We start from the raw sequence: 23343 nt of genomic DNA, 5'->3' as shown, positions 1-23343 counted from the left end.
ACATAATAAAAACTATGTTGCGTGCACAACGATATCAAGAAATACGTAGCATTAAATATAATATCATTAGCACTAGAATTACCAGAGTCTACGAAAAAACTCGTAGATCCGGCCTACCTTAAAACCGTTCTCACCTCTCTTTTGTCTTCTAAATGTGCCGATTAAGAGGAGCAGCAAGCAGCCGGCTATTCCATCCCCCACCGTCGCAGAACGTTCACTAAGTTTTCCCAGCTCATGCCTTGTTTGATTACCTGGGAGTGACTGAACTGCTGGAGTTTTAGAATAGAAATAATAGATCGCCATTTGGAATACATGCATTTCATGCGCGTTCCGTTTCTACGGTAATCTGTGTAAACACATTGCTAAAACAGAAACTTTTTCATATTTTAGTAATAAATGTTACAAAATGTAGAATGTGTAAAGCCCGAGTTCCTAAGATCAAATAAACACTTCCACAAAAGCTTCACACACCATATAACAGCTTCCATGGCGTAGCGCGCTAAGATTTGCCTCTCAGAGCGAGTAGCTTTTCTCTGCCTCACAAACATGAGTTCAATTCCCCGCTGGGGATTAAGTGTTACTTCTTTTTTTTCTTTTTAACCTCAAACGGACATAAAATTTGTAAATTGGTATGCACTGTCAGTTAATGAGATCGTTATATTTTCATGTGGGATGCTCCTTTTAAAATATTTTTTTAACAATTGAGACTGCAATTAACATGAACAACTGTCCTTATAACTTATTTTTTTCAAGATCCATAACACACAGACAGACAGAGCACTGCGTAATACAGAGACAGACAGGCAGAGATATACAAACAAACAGGGAAGGCACATGTACTGAAAGAAAAAAAATCAACATGCGCGTTGTTTCTGCAGCACTGAATGAGCTCACCCGCTCTAACATCACCCCTCCCCCAATCTGACTCTCTAAGTAACAGCGCAAGTACAGACGCAAACCAAGTGTAATCAAGAGTCCTGGTTCGATCTCCACTCACTCCTATATTTGCCATTTTCAGTAGTAAGCTGCTCTTTTTGTTAATATTATACAGTACACACATGCACTTGATTTGTGTCTGTACTTGCGCTGTTACTTAGAGAGTCAGATTTTGATGTTGATTTTTTTTTCTTTCAGTACATGTGCCTTCCCTGTTTATTTGTATATCTCTGCCTGTCTGTCTCTGTATTACGCAGTGCTCTGTCTGTCTGTGTGTTATGGATCTTGAAAAAATAAGTTATAAGGACGGTTTGCTGACTTGGAGCACCACTGCCTTACTGTGCCACAGAGACGCGAGTTCGATTCCCAGCTTTGAAGAAAGTGTTTTTTTTTTCCTCAAACGGACATTGAATTTATAAATTGGTATGCACTGTAAATCGTTAACTTTAAAATGTCAATCGCGGTTATTTCTGTTGATTAATTCATGCTTTTTTACTTAGAGTCAGAACATGAGCTTTTTCAGCTTATTCAGCTTCTGATCTGACTCAAACAGCGCCAGTATAACTTCACACCCAACCTGACGCTGTTCGTTTTCAAATAATATTGCATTACTTCAACGATGTTTTCTGATTGGTACTATTCGCGTCATAAAATGATTTCTTCAAAACGTCACATATATTTGTCTCTTTCTTTTTTTAAAATGTGCGTTGTAGCACTCAGCAACTGGCCACCTGCATGTTCTTGCGCACACTAAATCAGACAGCGCTATATGCAATCATCAGATTCAAATGTTAACAGTTATATAGCACAGAATGGAAATCAGCAGTTCTTAGCATTCCACCTACTGTAACTTGCTTTCTTTTTTCTTCGGTTATAGTCTTGAATAAAAGTGCACTTGTTTTGTTATACTTTTACATCAACATATGTTCCTGTGTTTGAGCTACATGGGCATGCTCAAAAAATACACGTATAATGCCACGAAAGTGCATGCAGACACTTCAGTTCGCAAGCATTGGTACGACAATGCAGTCACAAGTACACTGCAGAGCTTTATCGCATCTTTATGTGAAAACAGCAGTGTCCGATGGGGAGTGTCTGATGATTGCATATAGCGCTGAAGTTACTGCTCTTTACTATGCTTTCCTCTGCATGTCCTGGAGTACAAAAGAAACAGCATACAGCAACACGTGGGGACTGGCAATACTGGGGGAAAAAAACACGCGGTCGTATGTTTCGTGATACACTGCAGAACTATAGCGCGTCTTTATGTAAAAACAGCAGTGTCAGGTGGGGGGCGGTAGGGATGGATCCTCAACGCGACTGAGACAATGAAAAGTGAATTTTAAAAAAATAAAGCTAACCTTTACAAATATCATAAATTACACCGGCTGTTACAGACTGAAATCAAATGTATCATTTTATTCTAAAATAGTGAAAATAAGAACACTTCTCAAAAGGGAGTTGTGCAGGATCGAACGCATGACCTTCTGATTCCTAGTCAGCGACTGATACTGTTACGCCACAGAAGCAGTGATAGTTAAGTCATGTCAATGTCTCACACTAAGACGGGTTTTTTTGGCGGTGGCTTTTTTTTGTACCTTTTGTGAAAGTGTTTCTTTGATATTTGGACTTCAGGCTTCATATATTATATAGTTTATGCCTACATTTTGTCATTTGCTACTAGAATATTGTAAACCGTTTCTGTTTTAACAATGTGTTTACACAGATTACTGTAGAAATGCAACACATATGAAATGCGTGTGTTCCAAATAACAATCTTATTATTTCTACTCTAAAACTCCACTTCACTCCCAGATAATCAATCAAGGCATTAGCTGGGAAAAGCTTGTTTACGTTCTAAGTCGTTGGGGGGATGGAATAGCCGGCTGCTGGCAGCTTGTCTTTATCAGTACATTTAGATGACAAAAGACGCTGGCGGAGAGGTGAGAAAGGTTTTAAGAAGCGATTTAAGGTGGGCCGGATCTATGAGTTTTTTCGTAGGCTCTGGTAATTCTAGTGTTAAGCACCATTTCATCATATGCTGGGTCCTGGTTGTGTACATTGTAACCTAGTACCTTTCAAAGGTAATGATATATTTAAAAGAAAATAGCACAGATATAAAAACAATACAATAATGATCAAAAATGAAAAAATACAAATATAAAATTAACAAAACAACTGAAAAACAAAAATATAAATGTAAACTGGACAAAACCTGTGTAAAATTGTTACTTTGTCAATAGACTTACTATAGACTTACAGTCAATACTTTGTGCTGTCCACACTAGCCCAAGTGGGAAAGTATGAAAAATATGACTTATGACACAAAACAGCATAGCTCTGGCATTGTGATTTTTTTTTTACTATTCTGGTTTTGACAACTTCCATGTGCTTCACCTTTTGGGGCTTCATCTCTTGGCGCACATAATAATTCATTCGTACTTCGGGACAGGTTCCTCTTAACTTGCTACAAACAATTGCCTCCTTAATGAAGGAGTGAAGATTATGCTTTTTGTTGCCTGAGCAAAGGTTTTCCTTTGGAAACGTGATTCAGTAGTGAAGGGTCACACAGGTATTCAAAAACCCTACGTATAGGTTCATACATAACATAGGATATTCAGAACTACATTATGACCTGTTAAGCCGGCAGCAAATGAAAAAGGTTCCTTGGTAATTCCTCGAGGTTGACTGAAATGGAGGGAATTTCAAAGGAGTTTATCATTGACCTTCCTCTTTTAGAACATCATACTACAATTTTGGTTATTGCAGAAAATACTTCAAATGTCAATTGTATGAAAAATCTTCCCTCAGCTCAGGCTTCCACAGTTATCACAAAATTCACAATTAATGATTATTGCCTTGATATTATAATCACAATTAATTATTTCAATTGAAAACACTACAATAAAATACATATCTTGTGTTGCTAACTGCATATACTAAGTTCTGAACAGATACACTACAGAAGAAGCTAAATGTAGCAGGAAATTACTTAAAACATTATTAATGTGACATTCTTAAATGAAGTAAATATTATTTACTGCTTAAAATAATATGTTACAATCACTCACTTTTTTGTTATACTGTATAGTAAATTACTGATATTCAAATAATTATTCATTTTTTCTTAAAAACAAATATTACTTTTGGAAAACATTCCATCACCAACACTCACTATTTGAAAATGTAAAATGTGGGAAAAAGTTAAATATGGAAAAGTTAAGCTGCTTTATTAAGAAAACAAAGGTTGCATGTTTATTCCAAATGAAAGGAAATAACAAAATCTTAAATGAAAGTAATGTAAGATTGAGACATTAATGTAAAAATAACCTGATATTTTCACTGTAGCAACTAGAAAAGCATTAAATGTAATGATATTAACATACAGGAAGCTCAAGAAATATTTAAATAAAATACTGCTACATTTTACTGCCCTTGTGTCATTTATATCCTGTTATAACCACTAGGGGGTATTGCAGCACCACCAACCTCTGACAGAATTGCACAGGCACAAGCCAAGATATAATAAAAAGGGTTTCTTAATTCTTGCAATATTCACACAGAACCCAAAGGCTGCTCCAAGCAACTACAGTTCCCACCATGCTCTGCAGGTGTCTGTGTGGGAATCCCAACCCAGGGGTACTGCCATCTGGTGTATTAGGGGAGATCATTTTCAGCCGTGCTCATCTCTTCCACTCCTTACATTGCACTGGCCTCCCAGCCAGGTAAGGGTCCTTGTTCAATCCCTGTCAGGATGCCAGTTTACGTGTGCTGTCTATTACGCATGCATTAGAAAAAAATACAGCACCATCAAATCAAAAAATGAAACATCACTGTCTAAATACTTTTAAGTTCACTGTATGCTTACACAGCATTTGCACATTATCGAGCAATGAACTGTCACCAATGCAAGATATGGAAATTTTGTAACAACATAACCATCACGGTATGCACAGTGGTGACTTATATCCCTAAGTGAAACCTATTGCCAAAACGCTGAAGTCTAGTTCAGTCTGACAAGAACACCATTGTCTGTGTTCACTCTGTTAACTGTAGTTATGCAGTGTAAGCCCCAGATAACCAGTGTGACCCTTGATCCTTTAACAGTTGCATCCTTGTTCTTGAGAAAACTATGCTGTTTGCAGGTATCTACTTTTCACCATAAATTCCTTATCAATATATTGAGCTGTTATGCTCAAGCATGCTTCCATAGTCCTACTTAACCACAAATCAGATGTGGTTGCATAAAGTGAAACTCGTTTCAGATTCACTTCAATTTCTGTCCGACATTTGATATAAAGTCAACGCAATATAGGAAAAATTACTGAAGGGAAACGATAATGAATCTCTTACTCTGGTTGTTGACTCATTTTTTTAAAACCTCCTTTGTGCACAGTTTTAATCAGTAACAGACTTATCATTTTTGCCAATTGACTTTGCTTTAGATAACCTGCTAGATAACAGTAGTGTTATACTGCAAACAGGAAACTGTTTTCTGTGTCGCTGACATAACATTGCTGGGACTTGGTGCAACTTGGCTAATATTTTTTCATATACTGGACTATGTGTTGAATTTCTGATGGCTGAATAAAAAAGTGCTGTGCTGCAACAGTATGCAAAGTAAACATTTTAAAAAGCACCATCGCTAATAAAAATACAATAATGCCATATTACGAATGATTCTCTTTATTTTAGTAGCAATATATCTAAAAAATTTCAAGTGATTTAGGTTCCGCAATTCACTGTTTAGAGTAGTTTTTAACTGGGAAAGATCCATCTCTGACAGTACAGGAGTACTAAATGGAATACAGTAATCACCACTCTTTGTGATTAGTATACTGCATTAGTATTTGCGATTAAGATACAATTATATTGTTCACCCTACCACAGATCAACAATTACAAAAGATTTTTTGAAGAATATTAGTCTCTGCCTGGCTTTCCTAAAACTATCATTTCTGACTGAGGTAGACAATTAACATTTTTAATGTTTTATAATATGGTAGAAATTTGATTAAATCAAACAAAAGTATATCACCAGCAAAGTAATGGTCAGACAGAGAAGATTAATGAAGATCTTTCTGTTTAGAACTTCCTTAATCTTCCATTGAGTTTTCTTCATTTCATTGGTTGTATGGTAAACAGTCAAGACAGATTTTGGAGCGTAGTTCCACTCACAGCAGAACATCAATTGTCATGTTCATTGGCTGCAAGAAAGATTTGAGGAATTAACAAATGATCAGACAATTAGTATGGTGGAGATATCTGGTATACATATACAATAGATGGAGTGATTTACAGCGAATATCAGAAAATTATTTTAGTGTTGTGTCAGAGGAGGACATTTTTGTACACTGGGTGGTTTTGTTTCTCTCTTAGGCAAAGGAACATGTAAATATTAAATTTAAAACACAGTAGATGAAGAGGCAATAGAAAGCTATTGTTGGGACTGGGGTGAGAAGACAAATTTCCTGGGTAATCCTGTTACTGATTATTGTGATGGTTGTCTACAGGATATAGGTATTTGCTGTCTTGCAAAAGAATCACCACTTTGAAGTTTTAACTGCTTAAATATACAAGCAATACAAAATTGTGATAAAAGAATTTCTCCTTTCTTGGAAAATGTTTGTATTTACCAGTCTTAGAAATGAACATGTCTGAGAATACTGTGACTCCGGTTGGGAGTCCAGTGAGAGAGGGAAGCCACATGAAAGGACCAAGCAAAGCTGGTGGATGAGAAGCAAGGCTTGCCCAGGTCGCAGCAACACAAGGAGCCCAGAGTGGAAAAAAAAGAATGACGAAGAGATGCTGACAGGGATTCAACAATTTGACAAAACTTCTGTTGTCAAACAAGTGTCCAATGAACAAAGTGCATCCGTAGACAGTTGGACGATTAATTGTTGGGGTAACAGTGCACCAACTGGACTCTGCACCACTAAAGGTTGTATCCTCCACTTTGTGTTTTTTAATGGACTTTTAGAGTGTGGACAGTGTGCTTTCCTTATTAAAAAAGGGTTTTGTCCCTGATATTAGATTTTTATATTTTCTTTATCTTTTTCATGTACTTTATATTGTCTTGTGTAATAGAAGCTACTGTTGCTTTTCCTAAAAGTTCTGCTGTGTCATTCATTGTGTGTTTACTCACCACCCAATTTAAAGAAACCTGTGTGCTATTATCGGTAAATTTCAAGAGTTCCCAGTCTCTTAATAAAACTGGGTGGTGTAGTCGGATATTTTAATGGTGTCTAGATTAGATTACCTGTAAGTACGACCAGACACCTGTCACAGTTGCACTGTGGTTCATGTATTTTTGTTTTGTTTTGCTTCATTTATGCTTTGTGGCATTACACCTTGCATTCAGGAATGTAAATATTATGTACGGAACCATAATCACTCCAAACACATCAGGGCCTAAATATTCAATTTTTGAGGTTGGGTTTCTACATGGCTGGAGGCTAGGAATAACACTGAAAATAAAACCGGAGATCTGGCATTAGTGGAGCACCCACTACTCCCACTATCTTCTTTCCAGTTCAATCAATGGCATACCTAGAAGATAGCAGAAGATCTAATATTGACTTGCATCTCAAGACACTAGTGAAGAAGAGGAGTGAAGGAGAGAACAAGAGAAGTACTGGATGTGGACCGATGAAAGACTCAAGCAGTCAATAAGAACTATGTGTGCTATCCCTGTTAACCAACGCAGAAAAAAGGCTGTGAGATTACCATCAGCTTGTTTTTTTCAATAAACCCTGTGTCAAAATTGAACATAAAAGAGCCTAGGACTCTAGTTCACTCCAAGAAAAGTGACTTTTTTTCATGTGTTATAAATTGCATTTCATTAAAAAACATATCTTTAACTTTTAGATAAGGAAAATCTATTCAATAAGACTATGAAATGAAGAATGCTGAAAACTAAAACCAATTTTACATCAATACTAATATGGATATGTGGTTAATAAAATGTCAGAACTGCTCAGTAGATCACTCACACAATCAAACAATGCTAGTAGGTCTTTCATTTAGTTCTCTATTCCAAAGTGAAACCTTCTGATATCTGGAAGTTCTAAAATCCAAGTTGTTACTGTCTATGCAATTAAAGTTTAAAACCACCAAAAAGTTACAATTTTAAGACAGGTGGTTAATCTGTTACAAAAATAGCAAAAGTGACACTGAAACTCATTATGTGCAACATTTGTTAAATATGAAATAAAGCAACTTCACAAATAAATAATACAACAGTACAGTTATGTGTGTATAAGTTTTCTCTGGTTTTGCCTGGTGTGAACAGTTGCCCTGTCATTGACTAGCATCCCATCCTGGTCTAGTCACTACCTTGCACCTGATGCTTTTATTAGATCGACTGTGGTTCCAGAAGCTTTATTACAATAAAGATGTAAGAAACACTCAGCAATACTACACCTCCATCCCCTGGGCTTCAATGTACTGACACTAGCACAGCATGGTATCTAACAAAAAATAATTTCAGGAAAAATTAACGGCACTCTAAGGTGTTTTTTTTTTATCAGCAGAGGAAAAACATAAACTGCTACATAAAAGAGAAAAATCTGATGTCACATTAATTACTTATGTTTCAGACAAATTTGTTCCTACCAAAAAGTTATAAAATGCCACACAGTTGAGCATCATGAAATACAATGTTTGATCAGTCACTTTATTTAATTTACACTATAACAGTACAGCACATTAAAATAAAAATGATGATAGGCATTTTATAGAAACATTACAGACACTTTACATAATTGGTCACCTTGGACCCTTTAATTTATAGTAGCTGAATATTTTAAATATTTCTGTGTGAACCAGTGCGCCCACACATTTTTTCAAAGATTTAGATGACACTGACTCATTTGCTTTGTATTTTCCATTTAATATAGGATGCAGACAAACTGATACTTATTAATGATTTGCTTCCAGAGGTGTAATTTAGGTATTCTGACCAGTTACACTAACACCCAAAAAACTTAGGCACAACTTTAACATTCCAATTTTTACATTACATTATTCTTTACTACAAAGCAGATTACAGCCCAAAATCGTTTTGAAGGCACTTAGCATGAACAGCAAATTGCAACCCTACATATTTTCTCAATTGGAAGACCAAAGAAAATATCCATCCCTGCTAAAAAGTGATAGTCCTGATTAGGCAGTTAATTTAAATGAAGTGTTAAAGCAATTACAGAAATGTATAAAATATATTAATATATGTTTTTCCATTATGGCTTCCCATCCAGGAAAGGTGTCAACAACCAACCTTTGTCCCTCAACATCTTCCTTAACAATATTCATATAGAGAAAAGCCAAGCAAAATGACACCTTTTATTGGCTAACTAAAAAGATTACAATATGCAAGCTTTCGAAGCAACTCAGGTCCCTTCTTTAGGCAACATGTAATACAGAGACTGGAGTTCCCTATGTTTACATACACACTCTAGGACAAGAAACAACATTGGTAAATCTTTAAATGAGAAATTTTAAATGTAAAAAATTAATCGATTCATTCAGGCAAGGGCTAATTTAACAAGAGAGAAAAGAACAATGTATTGTCAAGATCTCTGGATAAGATAACTGTCCAACAAAGTCTTTTGAAGTTTGTAATGAGTTTTTTCAAAACAACGTGGATCTGTAGACAGGTTGTCTGTCATTCTGAGAGATGTAAACAATCCTCATATCTGGCCAGTAAACTCTTGTCTCTATTCAATCCATGTTGTAATGTATTCAATTTTAGCATGAGTTTAACTTCCCATTCATTTCTCTCTTGCTGTGTTTTGAAGTTGCCCATAAGCACTGTGACTTTAAAGTCCCTCTCACAGTGTCCATGGCTGTTGAAGTGGGCCGCTACAGGAACATCTGTGTTGCCATGTTTAATGTGGAACCTGTGTAAATTCATTCTCTGGCGGAGTGTTTGTCCAGTTTCTCCCACATAGAGTGCAGTGTCAGGACATTTCATGCAGAAAATTAGGTAGACTACATTAGATGATCTGCAGGAAAATGATCCCTTTATGTGATGCTCAAGTCGGCAGTGTGGTATAACTATACGGTCTGTATCATAGATGTGGGCACATGTTTTGCATCTTTTCTGTAGGCATGGAGATGTGCCATTTTCTGTTGGTTCACTTAGGGAGCTTCGGACAATTAGTTGTTGAAGGTTTGGTGGTTGTCTGTATGCCAGGAGGGGAGGTTCAGGAAATACATTTTTCAGTGTTTGGTCATTGTTTAGTATTGGCTGAAGTTCTTTTATAATTTTTCAAGTGTTTCAAGATGTGGGTTGTAGGTGACAACAAGGGGGATGCGGTTCTTGTTGTTTTTGTTTTTATATTCCAGAAGGTTGTCTCTGGGTATAGCAGTAGCTCATCTTATTTGAGTGTCTGTTGTTTTGGGGGTGTAACCTTGTCTGATGAAATCTTGTCTGAGCTCCTGCAGTTATTGATCCCGGTCTGTCGGGTCTGAGCAAATATGATTGTACCATATTGCTTGGCTGAAAATAATGGAGCGCCTTATATTCATGGGAAGAGATAAATTTGTACAAGACCTAATTCTGAACAGCCCTAAAAACCTCTTTTACAAACTGTACTTTCAAATCTGACTGTCACCTACATACACAGCTTCATGAGGAGAGGGTGTGGTAAGAGGTTTGTGGTGAATTGCAGTTTTTTAAAAAAATAATCTGGTCCTGGAGCACAAGTTGCTCTGGGGTTGACTGGGGTGCTTGGCTGATCATGCTCTTATGTACAAATGCAAGTGGATCAGTCAGATGCCTCATTCACATCTCGGTGTAGGCAGAGTACCACACCTGCACCCAATCAGACAAATTAAATGAAATTCTGCATGGAAGGGGTGGGGGGGCAAGAGACAGAACGTGAGATGGAGATTAAAGGTAAAGGAAGGAAGGAAGGAGGCAGCGGGGTCACTCCAGCTGAGCATCTTCAGGTTGTTGGAGTGACCCGTTGCTCAAGTGGGCTTCCACGTAAGGCCGAGGAGTGGCAGTGGAAGCCAGAGGGACAAGGCTTGGTGCAGCGCCCTGCTGGGGATATTTATGGCAGCAGGGACCCGAGCCTGGATTTTAAGGGTTGGCTGTGCCTGTTGGGAGGATTATACTGTTGATATAGATTTTCTTAATTAATTCTTTGACTCACTGTTACAAACAAAACTTTTAGTTTGCTTCTCTTTTGTTTACATTTAGATCTTATTTTACCTAAATTCTTCAACAACCTCTTCGTGTCTGCAGCAAGACAACATTAAACGTACTGCTGCTGGTAATTTTATATTATTTTCAGTGAATTACAAAATGTGTGGGCTTTGTTATATCTTCTTATCTTCATTTATACTTCTAAATACAACCAGTCCCACGCGGTGATGAACAACAGGAAAACTTTCTTTGACAAATCTGAAATAACCACTAACACTTATATATCATTCCCACACACTTGTCTCCTTATAGCTTGCTCCATACAATTCTATGCGCACATAACCATACCCTTCACCACATAAAAAATAAGCTGTATATAACACCACATTTCACCATTTCACCACTGATATTTTACTTAATCAAGCTTAATAAAGAACACTCCTCCCCTTACTTTTAAAAGTTATGCATTTATTTATTTATTTGATATATTAGTCTATTTATCTATAGGATGGAAGTAGACTGCTCCCAACCTTAATCCACACTTCAAGGGATTATTGTGACCTTATTTTGAGAATGGAGTTCCTACCATAATCTTAATGTATTAGTCAGCTTCTTAATAAATGAGTCTTTGTGGAGGCCTTTTCTCCCTAAATGAATAGTGCCACTCTTTTAAAAATACTGGTAGACCTGCTTCTTCCATTCTAGGAATTGGTGCATTCCCTTCCTCCAAATGGTCATCATCCAGAAAGGGTTCCCCAGTCTTGTGTACCTTGGACAAATATATCTATAACTGAGTTGCTTTGACTGTTTTGAATTTATGAGGTAACTGCCTTTTGTCCAGCCATTGAAAGTTGTGAACTGAAAATCATAGGTTCCACATTTCACTGTCTGCCACAGTGGCTTCCGCTTTCAGAAGATGGTCGAAATAAACTCGCCATAGTTCTCTATTTACTGTGACCACAAAACTCCTTGCCCCTTTTTTTCTACAAACATTTTCTCTAATCCATTTTTCATTTCCTCCCTTCCAGTTTTTCCCTTCCCTTCCACCATAACCAACTTTGAGCCAATGCTTTCAATCTACACATTCCAGGGTGTGATTCATGCAATCTTCCAGTAATCACCCACGAATATTTAGGTGGTATAATTACTCTGCTACCCCAAAGTATACATCTGAATCAATGCCTCTGAATAAAAAAGGTTAAAACTGCAAATTGTGCATCTCCTCTGGCCACCCATTTAAAGTGAAATCAAGCACTCTAGATAATATAGGATCCTGTCTGGTTTCTTTTGCAATATCAATAGTATTTTTAGAAAACTCATTTGTGCTAATGAACATCGAAATGTCCCCAGTTTCCAAGCTTCCCCTTTGCTGCTGAGGTAATCTTGACAAAGCATCAGCATTTTTGCATTCTGCAGATTTTCTGTATTGAATGTCATAATTATATGCAGAAAGAATGACAGCCTACTTCTGCATTCCAGCAGCAGCCAAGGTAAACACTCCTGTTTTAGGACCCAGAATGGACAGCAGAGGTTTGTGGTCTGTAATCAGCGTGAACCTTCGGCCATTCAAATATTTGTGAATTTTTTAACCCCAAAAATCAAAGCTAAGGCCTCTTTTTCAACTTTGGCATATTTTTCCCACTAGAGCTTGATGTTTTTGATGCAAAGGCTTACAGGCCTCTCTTCGCCATTTTCTACATGTAATATCACAGCTCCTACTCCAAATGCATAAGGGCTTTTGGGTATAATAATGGGCCAGTACTCGACTAGTGGCCAGCCTTTATTTACATTGATTAAAGGCTGCACTACACTTTGAAGACCTGTTCCAGGTTTTATCATTCAGTAACAACTCACAAAGTGGCTATAATACTGTCGATAATCTAGCCACCCTATTAGGGCTGCCTAATTTCCTTTAGCCACAACCACCAGATACACTGCTAACTGCTCTTGGTACTTTACTTCCACATCTGTTTTACCTATCAACTCACTTCTCTCTTCTGAATATGTTCTTAAATCTATAAATGTTTCTTACAGTTGCTTATGCGCCATAAAATGTTTATGCCAAGTCACTGATATTATGGCTGTGAAGACCATGCAGACTCTTAAGTCACTGTCACTTGAGTCCACCTCTTTCTTTTTAGAAAACAGTTTCCTACCTCTTTATTCTTGGTTTTGTTCCTGCACACACTGGCACAATGACCTGTTTTACAGCATGAAAAGCATTTTTCATTTTTGAACTTACACATCTGGACATCATCCTTTCCCCCACAGCAATAATATTTCTTGTCATTATTAAAGTCTTCTCCTCCACTTTCACTAGAACTTGAAGTCATTTACTGTTAAAATGACAATGTTAGATATTCTTGTTAAGAAGACTATTTTCCCAAGCACCACACTTTCTGCACCAGCTCCATTTGCAAAATGGATTTGTAAACCAGCTCCTCTGAATTTTTAGCAGCAAGTTCCATAGATAGCGCTGTCTTACAGACTTTATGAAATGTTAAGCCTACATCTGACAAAAGTTCTTTATGTAATTCTTTGGAGTGTATGCCACATATGAACTTATCTCGCAGTGCTTCATTCAGAAAAGTTCTGAAATTACAATTCATTTCCACCTGTTTCAAAGTCACAACATATTCGGCGATACTTTTCTCTTTACACTGGTTTTGTTTATAAAAGCAGAAACTCTCCACTATAATGAAAGGCTGCGGTTTGTAATGTGCTATCTGCGCTTCTTTCAGCTCCTTGTACATCTTTGTACTTGGAGTAGCTGGAACAACCACATTTTTTAACAAGCTGTAAGTGTTTCCACCTGCCATAGACAAAAAAGCACAGACCTTCTTATCCTCTGGCATGTTATTTGCTGTCATCCAGAGCTCCAATCATTCTAGGTAAGAACTAAAGGCTTCTATGGATTCTTCGTATTCGAACATTTTTCCTATTTGAGCCATTGATGCTTTTGCTTTGAGTGTGTTGACTTGAACCTGCCTCGTCGCCAGTCCCAAACAGTGATGAACAACAGGAAAACTTTCTTTGACAAATCCGAAATAACCACCAGAGTTTATATATTTTTCCCACACACCTGTCTCCTTATAACTTATTCCATAAACTCCACACCCTCTTTTTTATAACCAATGAGCACATAACCATACCTTCACCATATAAGGAAAAACCTGTACATAGCATCATATTTCAAAATATATGAAAAAACATGATACCCCTTGACGTTTTACTTAATCAAGCTTAGTACATAACAGGCTTGAATTATTCTGGAATTGCAGAAATAATATTTACTTATTTGACATGGTTTAGCAGCAGTTTTATCTTTCAGTGCACATGTTGTTCTTGAACTGTTTTACCATCTGTTTTTAATTTTACCTGAACAACAGGACCCTGAACCATTTCCATCTTCTGCAATGGTAATAACTTGCTTTCTTTTTATGAGCTGAGTGTGTGACACTCAGATTCAGCTTTGATATACATTTTGCAGAAACATTTCCTCTTAGAAGATTGCAATGTAAATTCCACTAATATTTTACCAAAAATTTTACAAACATGACCTTAATCGTCTGCCACTTCCATCTTCCCCACTTTTTCAAAAATGTTCTCCATTTCTCAATGAAATCTATGTAGTTGTAAGTGTAGCATAACATGCTGACTAACGGATACAAAATTCATGGCCAATGATTTATTAATAGTGATGTTACTGATATCATTAATTAGATCCTGCTGGTGCAAATGACCTGCACTGGGTTGGCACCCTGCCCGAAATTGGTTCCTGCCTTGTGCCCTGTGTTGGCTGGGATTGGCTCCAGCAGAACCCCGTGACCCTGTGTTCGGATTCAGCGGGTTGGAAAATGGATGGATGGATGGATGGATGGATGGATGGATGGATGGTGCAAATGAATGTGTACTTGAGCATAAATGTACCCTGCGATGGACCAACATCTAAGCATTATTCATTCATTGTGCCCAAAGTTTCAGTACATCTTAATTATACACTGCGACAAATGTGCTGAGAAAACAGATTCATATTTGGAAAGTAACTTAAATGGCTAAAAGTCTAATGCAACCTTTAAAAGAACACCATACTGAAAGCTGGAAGTTAAATCTAAAGTTGTACTTAAGAAATGTAGCAAGTTAAAATATTATATAAAGGTGCTAAAAAATTAAGAAGTGCTACCATTGCCAGCTCCTTACAGCATGAGACTAATCTTATGAATACCTGATTTTTACAATCAAAACAAAACAGTATGGAGTGCAGTAATAATGAACTGACAGACACAACCATACTGTATCAGACTTAGTGTGTTTAACTGGCCTCCAAGGATCAATGTGTTTAAAAAGTCAAAAAATAAGTTATCTCATTGACAGCTGACATTATTAACATTAATCTCAAATAAAAAAATGCTGCTTTTTTTGAAATAAAAGTCTGCACCCTTTCTTCAAAAACATTAAGAATACATCACCTGTATTTCACAAGCTTTCCAATGCAATGAAGAGATATCCTTCATATTACTGATAACACATCATCAAGAAACATTCACATTCCTTCGGTGTTTATTCTATCCTTTCAACCAGCCCAAGATGTGAGGTGAATACAGACTCAAAGCAATAGCATACATGAAGTGTCAACCAATGGCAACTGGGACCCCTATTGTACCTCCTTTTACAGATCAGAATCTCACTTAGGAAACATGATATATATAAAAGTATATTATTGATTACAGTAGCACACAAGAAATAAATAAAGCCAATTAAAGAAATATTGAGAAAAGAAATAAAACTTTTTTCTGCACTTTTGACCAATATATTGATGTGCCAATTTATATGAAGAAAATGACTGACAACATAAGAATTTTTAAGAATAAGAAATGACCACCAAATATTTTTGATTAGCATAAAGACAAACAATGCAAGGGCATAATGCATTTTTTGTTGTGTAATAACAGGGTTTTTCCTTTCATGCCAGGGTTTGGAACGTTTTTGCAGATATAAAGAAAACAGTCAATAGCAAAACAACTCTTAACATTGGATTACTTCATGAGACACTTTGCAAATCAGAAAATATTAAGAATGACATTTCAGCAACCAATACAAACCAAAACGAAAATGAAAATTGAATTTAATATTGTTTTCACTCACAATATTAATAGTTTACTTTGCATATCAAAACATATACTAGTACTACATTTACATAAAATGTTGTAATAGAGTGAGGTATCACCTATATATATTACCGTAACTTTGTATGCCTAAAAACCATTCAGTGGAAAAACTGTTTGTTAATATTGCATGCTATGAAAATCACCTCTGAAGTGAAATCTTCCCATAAGAGACAAAATGCATAATAATGCTTAGCAATTAATTTTAAATCAATTACAGCACTAAAACAGTATTAACTCAACAAAAACACCCAGAAATTACTTTTTTTGCAAGAAGTCTGAAAAGTTTAAATTCATTTTTCTCTGCTAATTAATATATTGTAATTCATATATGTCCAACAGAAGTCCTCATCATTTTTTTGAATAGACATAAACAGCCACAATTTTTGTTTAGAGTTAAAGCCTAGTAAATTTGGCAAAAATTTAAATAAATGTTTTATAGAGCACAAATAATTTTCAGAGCATTCTAAAACTAAGGAATCATTTTGATAATAGGTTTGGAAACGTTTGGTTTAATGTGTATTTATATTTATCCTTGTTTCCAAAAAAAATATGCCATTTTACTGTAATTTTCCGGTAACAACCTGACACGTTTCATCCTGGGAATTATTTTGATGTCCTTTCTCAATTCTGGTGCCAAGCTCTTTTTAATTTCCACTAAGATAACTTTTTAGCATCTGTGGAAAAACTATTTTTGATTGTATCTTACATCTGTGAGTAATCCATGCAAGTATACTGTATTAGTTATATAAAATGAACTAAATGATGGTTTACAATTGCTCTTAACTTTGTTGTTAAATGTTTGCATTTTTTACAGAATATCTTTAAAGATACCTAGATCTCTACTCTCTTTTCTATCCAAAACACTTGAATGTGCTACCTTTAACCAAGTGTCTTCCTTCCTTCTACAGAACAAACTGCTTTATCCTAATCAGTCAGGCTTATGGCTGTATGATTATATGACACAACAACAGCAAATAGAGTTTAGATAAGCATTGTGGTCTGGGTATATACTAGGTTTGCATTTCCAATTAAACAATAATGTTAACTTACTTTAGTTACTCATTTAGATGTGCAGTGAGAAGGTGAATGTTGTGTAGCTTTGTCCATGCTTTGCTTATGTTGTTAGGTTAATTGTTGATTCAGCTGTTTTGAGTACCAAATTTCTGAATTCCCTGTGTCTCTTCATCATCAGCTCTCTTAATGGCAGTCCTTATGACAGGGTGTAACACATTGTTCACTTCAAATGCATATATTGCTATTCAGATTTTCATGAATGTAACTGCCAATTCTTTCAGCCCTACATCAACTCCTACACTAATGTTGTGAATGAACAACAGAGAGCATGCACAGCAACCTGCAACAACATATTATTCACATTTACCACTCATCCATTGATGTCTTTAAATGCCAACGTGTAATCTAAAGTTACAGAAAGGTTTTTCTCTTGAAACAGGTTATGTTTTTTTTTTAAATGAGCAATGTGCTCTCTGCACATGTGGCACACATTTATATATCCAATAGGGTTTTTTTGTGAGGCTTTTCAATTGTAGACCATTTATTATAATCAGAAGGTTACTCTATGGCAGTCCAAGTTAACAAGAGCACCTCTGATCTTTGCAGTTCAAAATCATTAGTCAAATATCAGTGTATACTCCTATACCTAATGTACATGCTTATTGGAGAATGTTAATGATTCTGATGCAAATAAACAATAGTTTACATCCAGTCTCTCTGTCTAACTACCACTAGCGGGCCGTGAGGTTACATTATTTATTCCTTTTCTAACTATGGTCCTTCAAGGGTACAAAGGGGAACCTTTGTGAAGTCCTCTAATGGTGGTTAACTGGGTTAAAATAAAGATTTGAAAGTAAAAACAGCCCCACACAGCAAGTAGCGTGCCATAGAGGTTTGAAGGAAAGACAGGTTAACAGGTTACAAGTGTAGAGTTGATTTTGACATTTCTCCCTATCTCCATTAAAAAAGAACCAAAGAGGTTAGTCAGTACGTTCCTGTTAGGTGCGTGCCATTGGTGATTTGACAGCATGATAAATCACAAAGTTTAGTTTCATTTGTTTGCAAACTAGAAATGGAGGTACTGACTAGTAGAAAAGGAGGACCTGTCAGAAACAGACATGGAACTGAAGAAAGAGTGACCAGTTTTAAGTTCTTACATGTTGGAATTACTCTTGAATGCATGGTACCTTAAGGAACCCCATTTGAAAAGGTTTCAATAAAGTTAAACTGCTCTAACAACTACAACCAGCTTTAATACCCACCATAAAAAAGAACTGTCATTAGTGAACAGTATTAATTGAAGGATCTCACTCCATTGCTTTGGCTATTTCTCTTTTATGAAAGCAAAGTAAAGTTTCTGTATAAAATAATATTAATATAATGTTCACCTGCTTATTCAATCAGTCAATCTGGAATACTTTATTTTACATAACACCTCCTAAAGACTAGAGTATCATTAAAGGTTAGACACAGAAATGAGCATTACATTGTACTGATTTAAAATTGTAAAATTCAATTAATCGATCTGTGCATCGAACAGATACTTTCTAAGTGTAATTTAACAGTCACAGATTGAATTCAACTACAGTACTATTTCAATTGCAACTGAAAAGACATCTGCCTTTAGCCAGGATTTACTGTATTTCTTAATGTCACTACTAACATGAAGAATGTGTTGTCAGATATTTCTATATCCATGCTAACGCCTCCTGCAGATATTATAAGCTGGAACTACAAACAAGTGCAACCCCAGCTAACACAGTTCATTAAAGGTGTAAAAATCAATTTGATCTTCAAACTCCCAAAACTTTCTGTGAGTTGCTCACACTTCAAATGCATTTTCAATAATTTTTCCCTTCCTTACAAATGGAGTGGTTGACATTTATGCTTTGATGACAGCCAACACCTTAAAATGGTTCCCACCCATCAAATGTGTTTAAGATTTTGGGCAGCCAGTGCAGAGGCAGTGATATGGTAGGAAGTACAAATGAAAGCTGAAGGCTTCATCAGGTTCAAATGGCATCAGTTTTATTGTTCAAATATGGGCATTCCTTCTCTTTAAAACTCCTCATAAAAAATTAATTTGAGAAATAATATAAAACATTAAATTGTTTTTATGCATTTCATTTTCAGTACAGTATAATACAATGCCAGATTCCCTGGTGTACAAAACATAGAGTATATGTTTCATAGAAAATTTTCAGTCTACTTCATATATTCACTGAGCAAGACAAGAAGTATGTAACATAGAATTTTTTGGTACCACTCTAAGGTCTCTGATATCTCCAGTAAGTCCTAGCGCCAGAAAGGGTTTCAGTCATAGTGTAACCACGCAACAGATCAAATACTGAAGAGAACAAAACCAAGCAATCATAATTTGTTACTATACCTAATCAGAAACAGCTATCAAAAAAATGATCTTTTTACATATACAGTACCTAATTGAAATCACCACTCAACATAAACCTTTAAATCTTAAATGTGACAATGCAGTTAAATACACATGAACTCATTACACAGCATTAGCTCCACAATAAGTCTTAAACTAGTTTTCTTGAAAATACTTAAAAAAGCATGATATACATTCCCAAAAAGCAATACTGTACAGTATTTTGTAATTGCACCAATCATTCCTCCAGGGCTGTCTGCCAACATACTTTCTAACATATGCCAAAAGCAAAACATTCTAGTTTAGGCATAAGCACAATACCAGGCACACTCCTTTATACTTTTTTACCTTGAGACTCCTGTGCTGCACGAAAGTTTGTGCTGCTGCCAGAAGTAACACTGAGGTTAATTCAGCACAGAATGAAGATAGTAAAGGATGCAGAATGCCCACTTACTAAAGGTTTATACACAAGAGTGTATGCTGGTTGTATAAAGAACAAAATGTCACAAAACCATCACTTGATCAAACAACTTTTCCAGCAGCTTAATTCCTTGAATCCCCTAGAATACTTCAAAGGACACAATACTCTTTGCCTCTCCATAATCCACATTTGTGCTTTTTAACGTTATCTGTACAGCTTGATGCTGGTAAAATAAATTAGTTAATGCATATATTCACCATGGCATAGCATTAAGTCACCTGCTCTTAATTATTTTCCCATTAACCAGTTGCGTTTGCATCTTCTAAATTAGATAATGCACATATTATGTTCCAGTGTAGCATGAATAGTAACACATATTATACTATTTTGTCAGTTGTCTAGTTGACCATATAAAACAATCATTTACTGTTAAATTTATTCTTGAACTGAGTACTGTTATTAAAGACTTTATCACTACATTGAAACTAAATTGCAACTTTCCTACTCTACCACTCATATACTGTACAACATTTGACAATGGAAGAAAAAATGTGTTTTCCATAATAACTTCATAGAGCTATGACACATATTTGTCAAAACACACTTAAATTTGACAAACTATAACTGACACATGTCTTTTTTAAATAGCTTGTGCTAAGGAAGAACTTTTTCACTTTTTCCATGAAAGAGAAATACATTAAAATTGCGAGGTCTGCTATGACACTGTATTCAATAATAAATAAATAAAAATAATAATTATACTTAGGCTTACAAAATACAGATGGTAAAAGTAATCCATAATTAAATGCCGAGAAAGGTTCCCGTAGGCAGAATGACTAAGACTTGCCTTTACTATTAGCATTACTAAGTAACTGAATTTCTCTATAAAGTGCAATCGGATTGCTTACGAAAATGAAAATACAATTTCATAAGCGAGGAACTGCCCCAAAACACCAAATCTCAATACAAATATGGACTGTGATAGACATTTAAAACTCAAAAGGCAACTCTCATACACTTTAAAAAGTGTTGCCACATATCTGGACATCGTTTTAAAAGCTCTGTCAGTGAAGACCAATTACTGGACCACACCACCCCTTGGGATGAGCTGCTAATATCACAAAAAGAGACTTCGGGCAGCATCTCATAAATCGCTTTAAAGAAGCTGTATTAATGGAGTTGGTTAATACATGAGGTGGTTTTTAAAGGGGCAGATAAGCCGTGCTCATTTCTAGTTTACTGAACTTCGGTGTTGCATAATGCAATAATGGAAATGGTTTGCAGCCCTGCTTATTTGTTTGGTATTTGTGTTCTAGTAATCAGTCAGATATCGAATGATAATGTCCACTCTTAATCCATTTCCATCGTATTCCATGACCGAATTCGGGTGATTTTAACATGCAGCTTTAACGCTTTTCCTAATGCGCACCAATTTTCTAGTCTTGCCCTCCTAGTTTTATTGCTCAAAACAACACTGAAGCTACTGTCGCGTGCTAATGTAATCCAAGAGTTTGTCATACAATAGACACCGCTGAAGCAAACATGGTAGATAAAGTAAAACGTGTAAAAATAAAAAGTTTAATGGCTATAAAAATTATGTATAAAGCCGTAAAATATTAATATTTTATACACTGTGTACACTAATACCCAACGAAAGTATGCTGCTTGGACTTGCGCGAAAGAGGAGTGCGAGAACATAACTCAGCAGCGCCCAGTCAAACGTGACAGGCGACGAAATAATCCAAAAACAAACTTTTACTTACCAGTTGCATCACGCAAATAAACACAAGCGTACACCTGCCTGTGCAGCAACCCATCGTATTTTCTGGCCAAATTTCCAACCTCCCAAGCAGCCGGCAAATAAATCCAATGCGTTTGTCCTGTCCAGCTACACAAGAGGTGCACCTGCCTGCGGCAGCGACTTTTGGAACTGAACACCGATCCCGTTACATAACGCGCACTAGGACCTGTGCGTGGCCAACCGTTCATTAATTATCGGCTGTCTCCTCCCGCATACCTACACTTGCTGGCAAGCAGTGTTATGCCAATAAGGGCACAGATATTAAGAAACCGGACTCAAACAATACGAATTAAACTGGCTTCTTAAATAACAAGTAGAATAAAAAGGCCTCGAAGTCTGTCAAGCAGCGCCGGGGCTTTGGCTACTGTTTCGTCTTCTGGCAGTCTGAAATACCGAGAAAGTAAAGCAATTCCACGTATTCCACAGTCTGGATGTTATTCCCACCCTAATCCGTTATAGTTTTCCAGTAGTATTTCCACTCCAAGAGGAGGAAAAAGTACTCCAAATGATGAATAAAGGGTTGAAGAACTCCATGAAATGTGCTCTGATGCTGAGCGCGGATCAGGCTACAGTGTTACTAATCGCTCCAGCACAGCCTGTAGGTGAAACAAAGCAGCATTTGCTTCCTATGTATAAATATATATATGGAGGGGGTCGCTCCTCCCTTCTCTGGTTAGATTCTGACAGGCGCTACATATAAAACTCCTACCTGTCAGAATAAACGGAAGGCATCTGCTAATTTCTTGCCGCTTTATTTCCAGGAAAAGTAAAGTGGTGAAATATACAGTTTTTCGGAGCACCGAACCTCGGCTGAATTGTGTTTTGTGATCCCTCACTGTACAAGCAGAAGTAACGCGGAGCGTCGTGTGAGGGCAGGAAGCGGATCGCTGCCGGTTGCTGCTGCCGCTGATGATTGTGAGGCTACGGCCAACTCATAGGCTTTCGCTGGAATGCTTAAGTACCAGCTTCATTCCCTACCCTCTCTCTCTCTCACTCACTCTCTCTCTCTGTTTCTGTCTCTGTCGTCGTGTCTCTCGTACTCCTCCAATGTACGGTATGAGAAACATCGGCAGGACGCGCAGACACAGCTAAAAGAGGCGCCTCATATAGTTGCCACCATCTGATGGTACACACAGGAGGAGCGCGATATCAGCTCCTGTAGTGCCAATTTCCCCAACGTAGATGTGAGGACACGCCTTGCCAGTATACAGTAAGTCATACGAGAGCGCCGGGTGGCTAACCTTAACTTGCAAAGAAAAAGCTTGCTTAAACATTGAGAACCTCAAAAGTAATTAACCTGAACTTTTGCTGAAGAATATTTTTTACTTACCCCTTTGGCCCATTTCTTTCCAGTTTTATCCAGAACGAAACTGCCATTCAGCGCCACTAATATCTTCAGTTTCGTGAGCATATGTTTCAGGAGTCCTACAACTAGTTTTTAATCAGTGCACTGTAGAAAACTATT

At 36.7% G+C, this 23343-nt stretch overlaps 1 protein-coding gene across 2 annotated transcripts in view; it reads right to left on the bottom strand.

The window, feature by feature from the left end:
- nkain2 (sodium/potassium transporting ATPase interacting 2) overlaps positions 1-23081 on the bottom strand; it is a 1184136-nt gene extending 1161055 nt beyond the window's left edge. For both annotated transcript variants that reach the window (XM_028797243.2, XM_051924104.1), the window contains exon 1: positions 21841-23081. In XM_028797243.2, the coding sequence (XP_028653076.1) occupies positions 21841-21894 (54 nt within the window). In that variant the 5' untranslated portion in view covers positions 21895-23081. The remainder of the gene's footprint in view (positions 1-21840) is intronic.
- Positions 23082-23343: the final 262 nt, after the last annotated feature.

Source organism: Erpetoichthys calabaricus, chromosome 3, assembly GCF_900747795.2.
Source record: "Erpetoichthys calabaricus chromosome 3, fErpCal1.3, whole genome shotgun sequence".
In the NCBI taxonomy this organism is placed as follows: Eukaryota; Metazoa; Chordata; class Cladistia; order Polypteriformes; family Polypteridae; genus Erpetoichthys; species Erpetoichthys calabaricus.
Note: the sequence above shows the minus strand (reverse complement) of the source record. Positions and strands in the feature narration are given on the sequence as shown.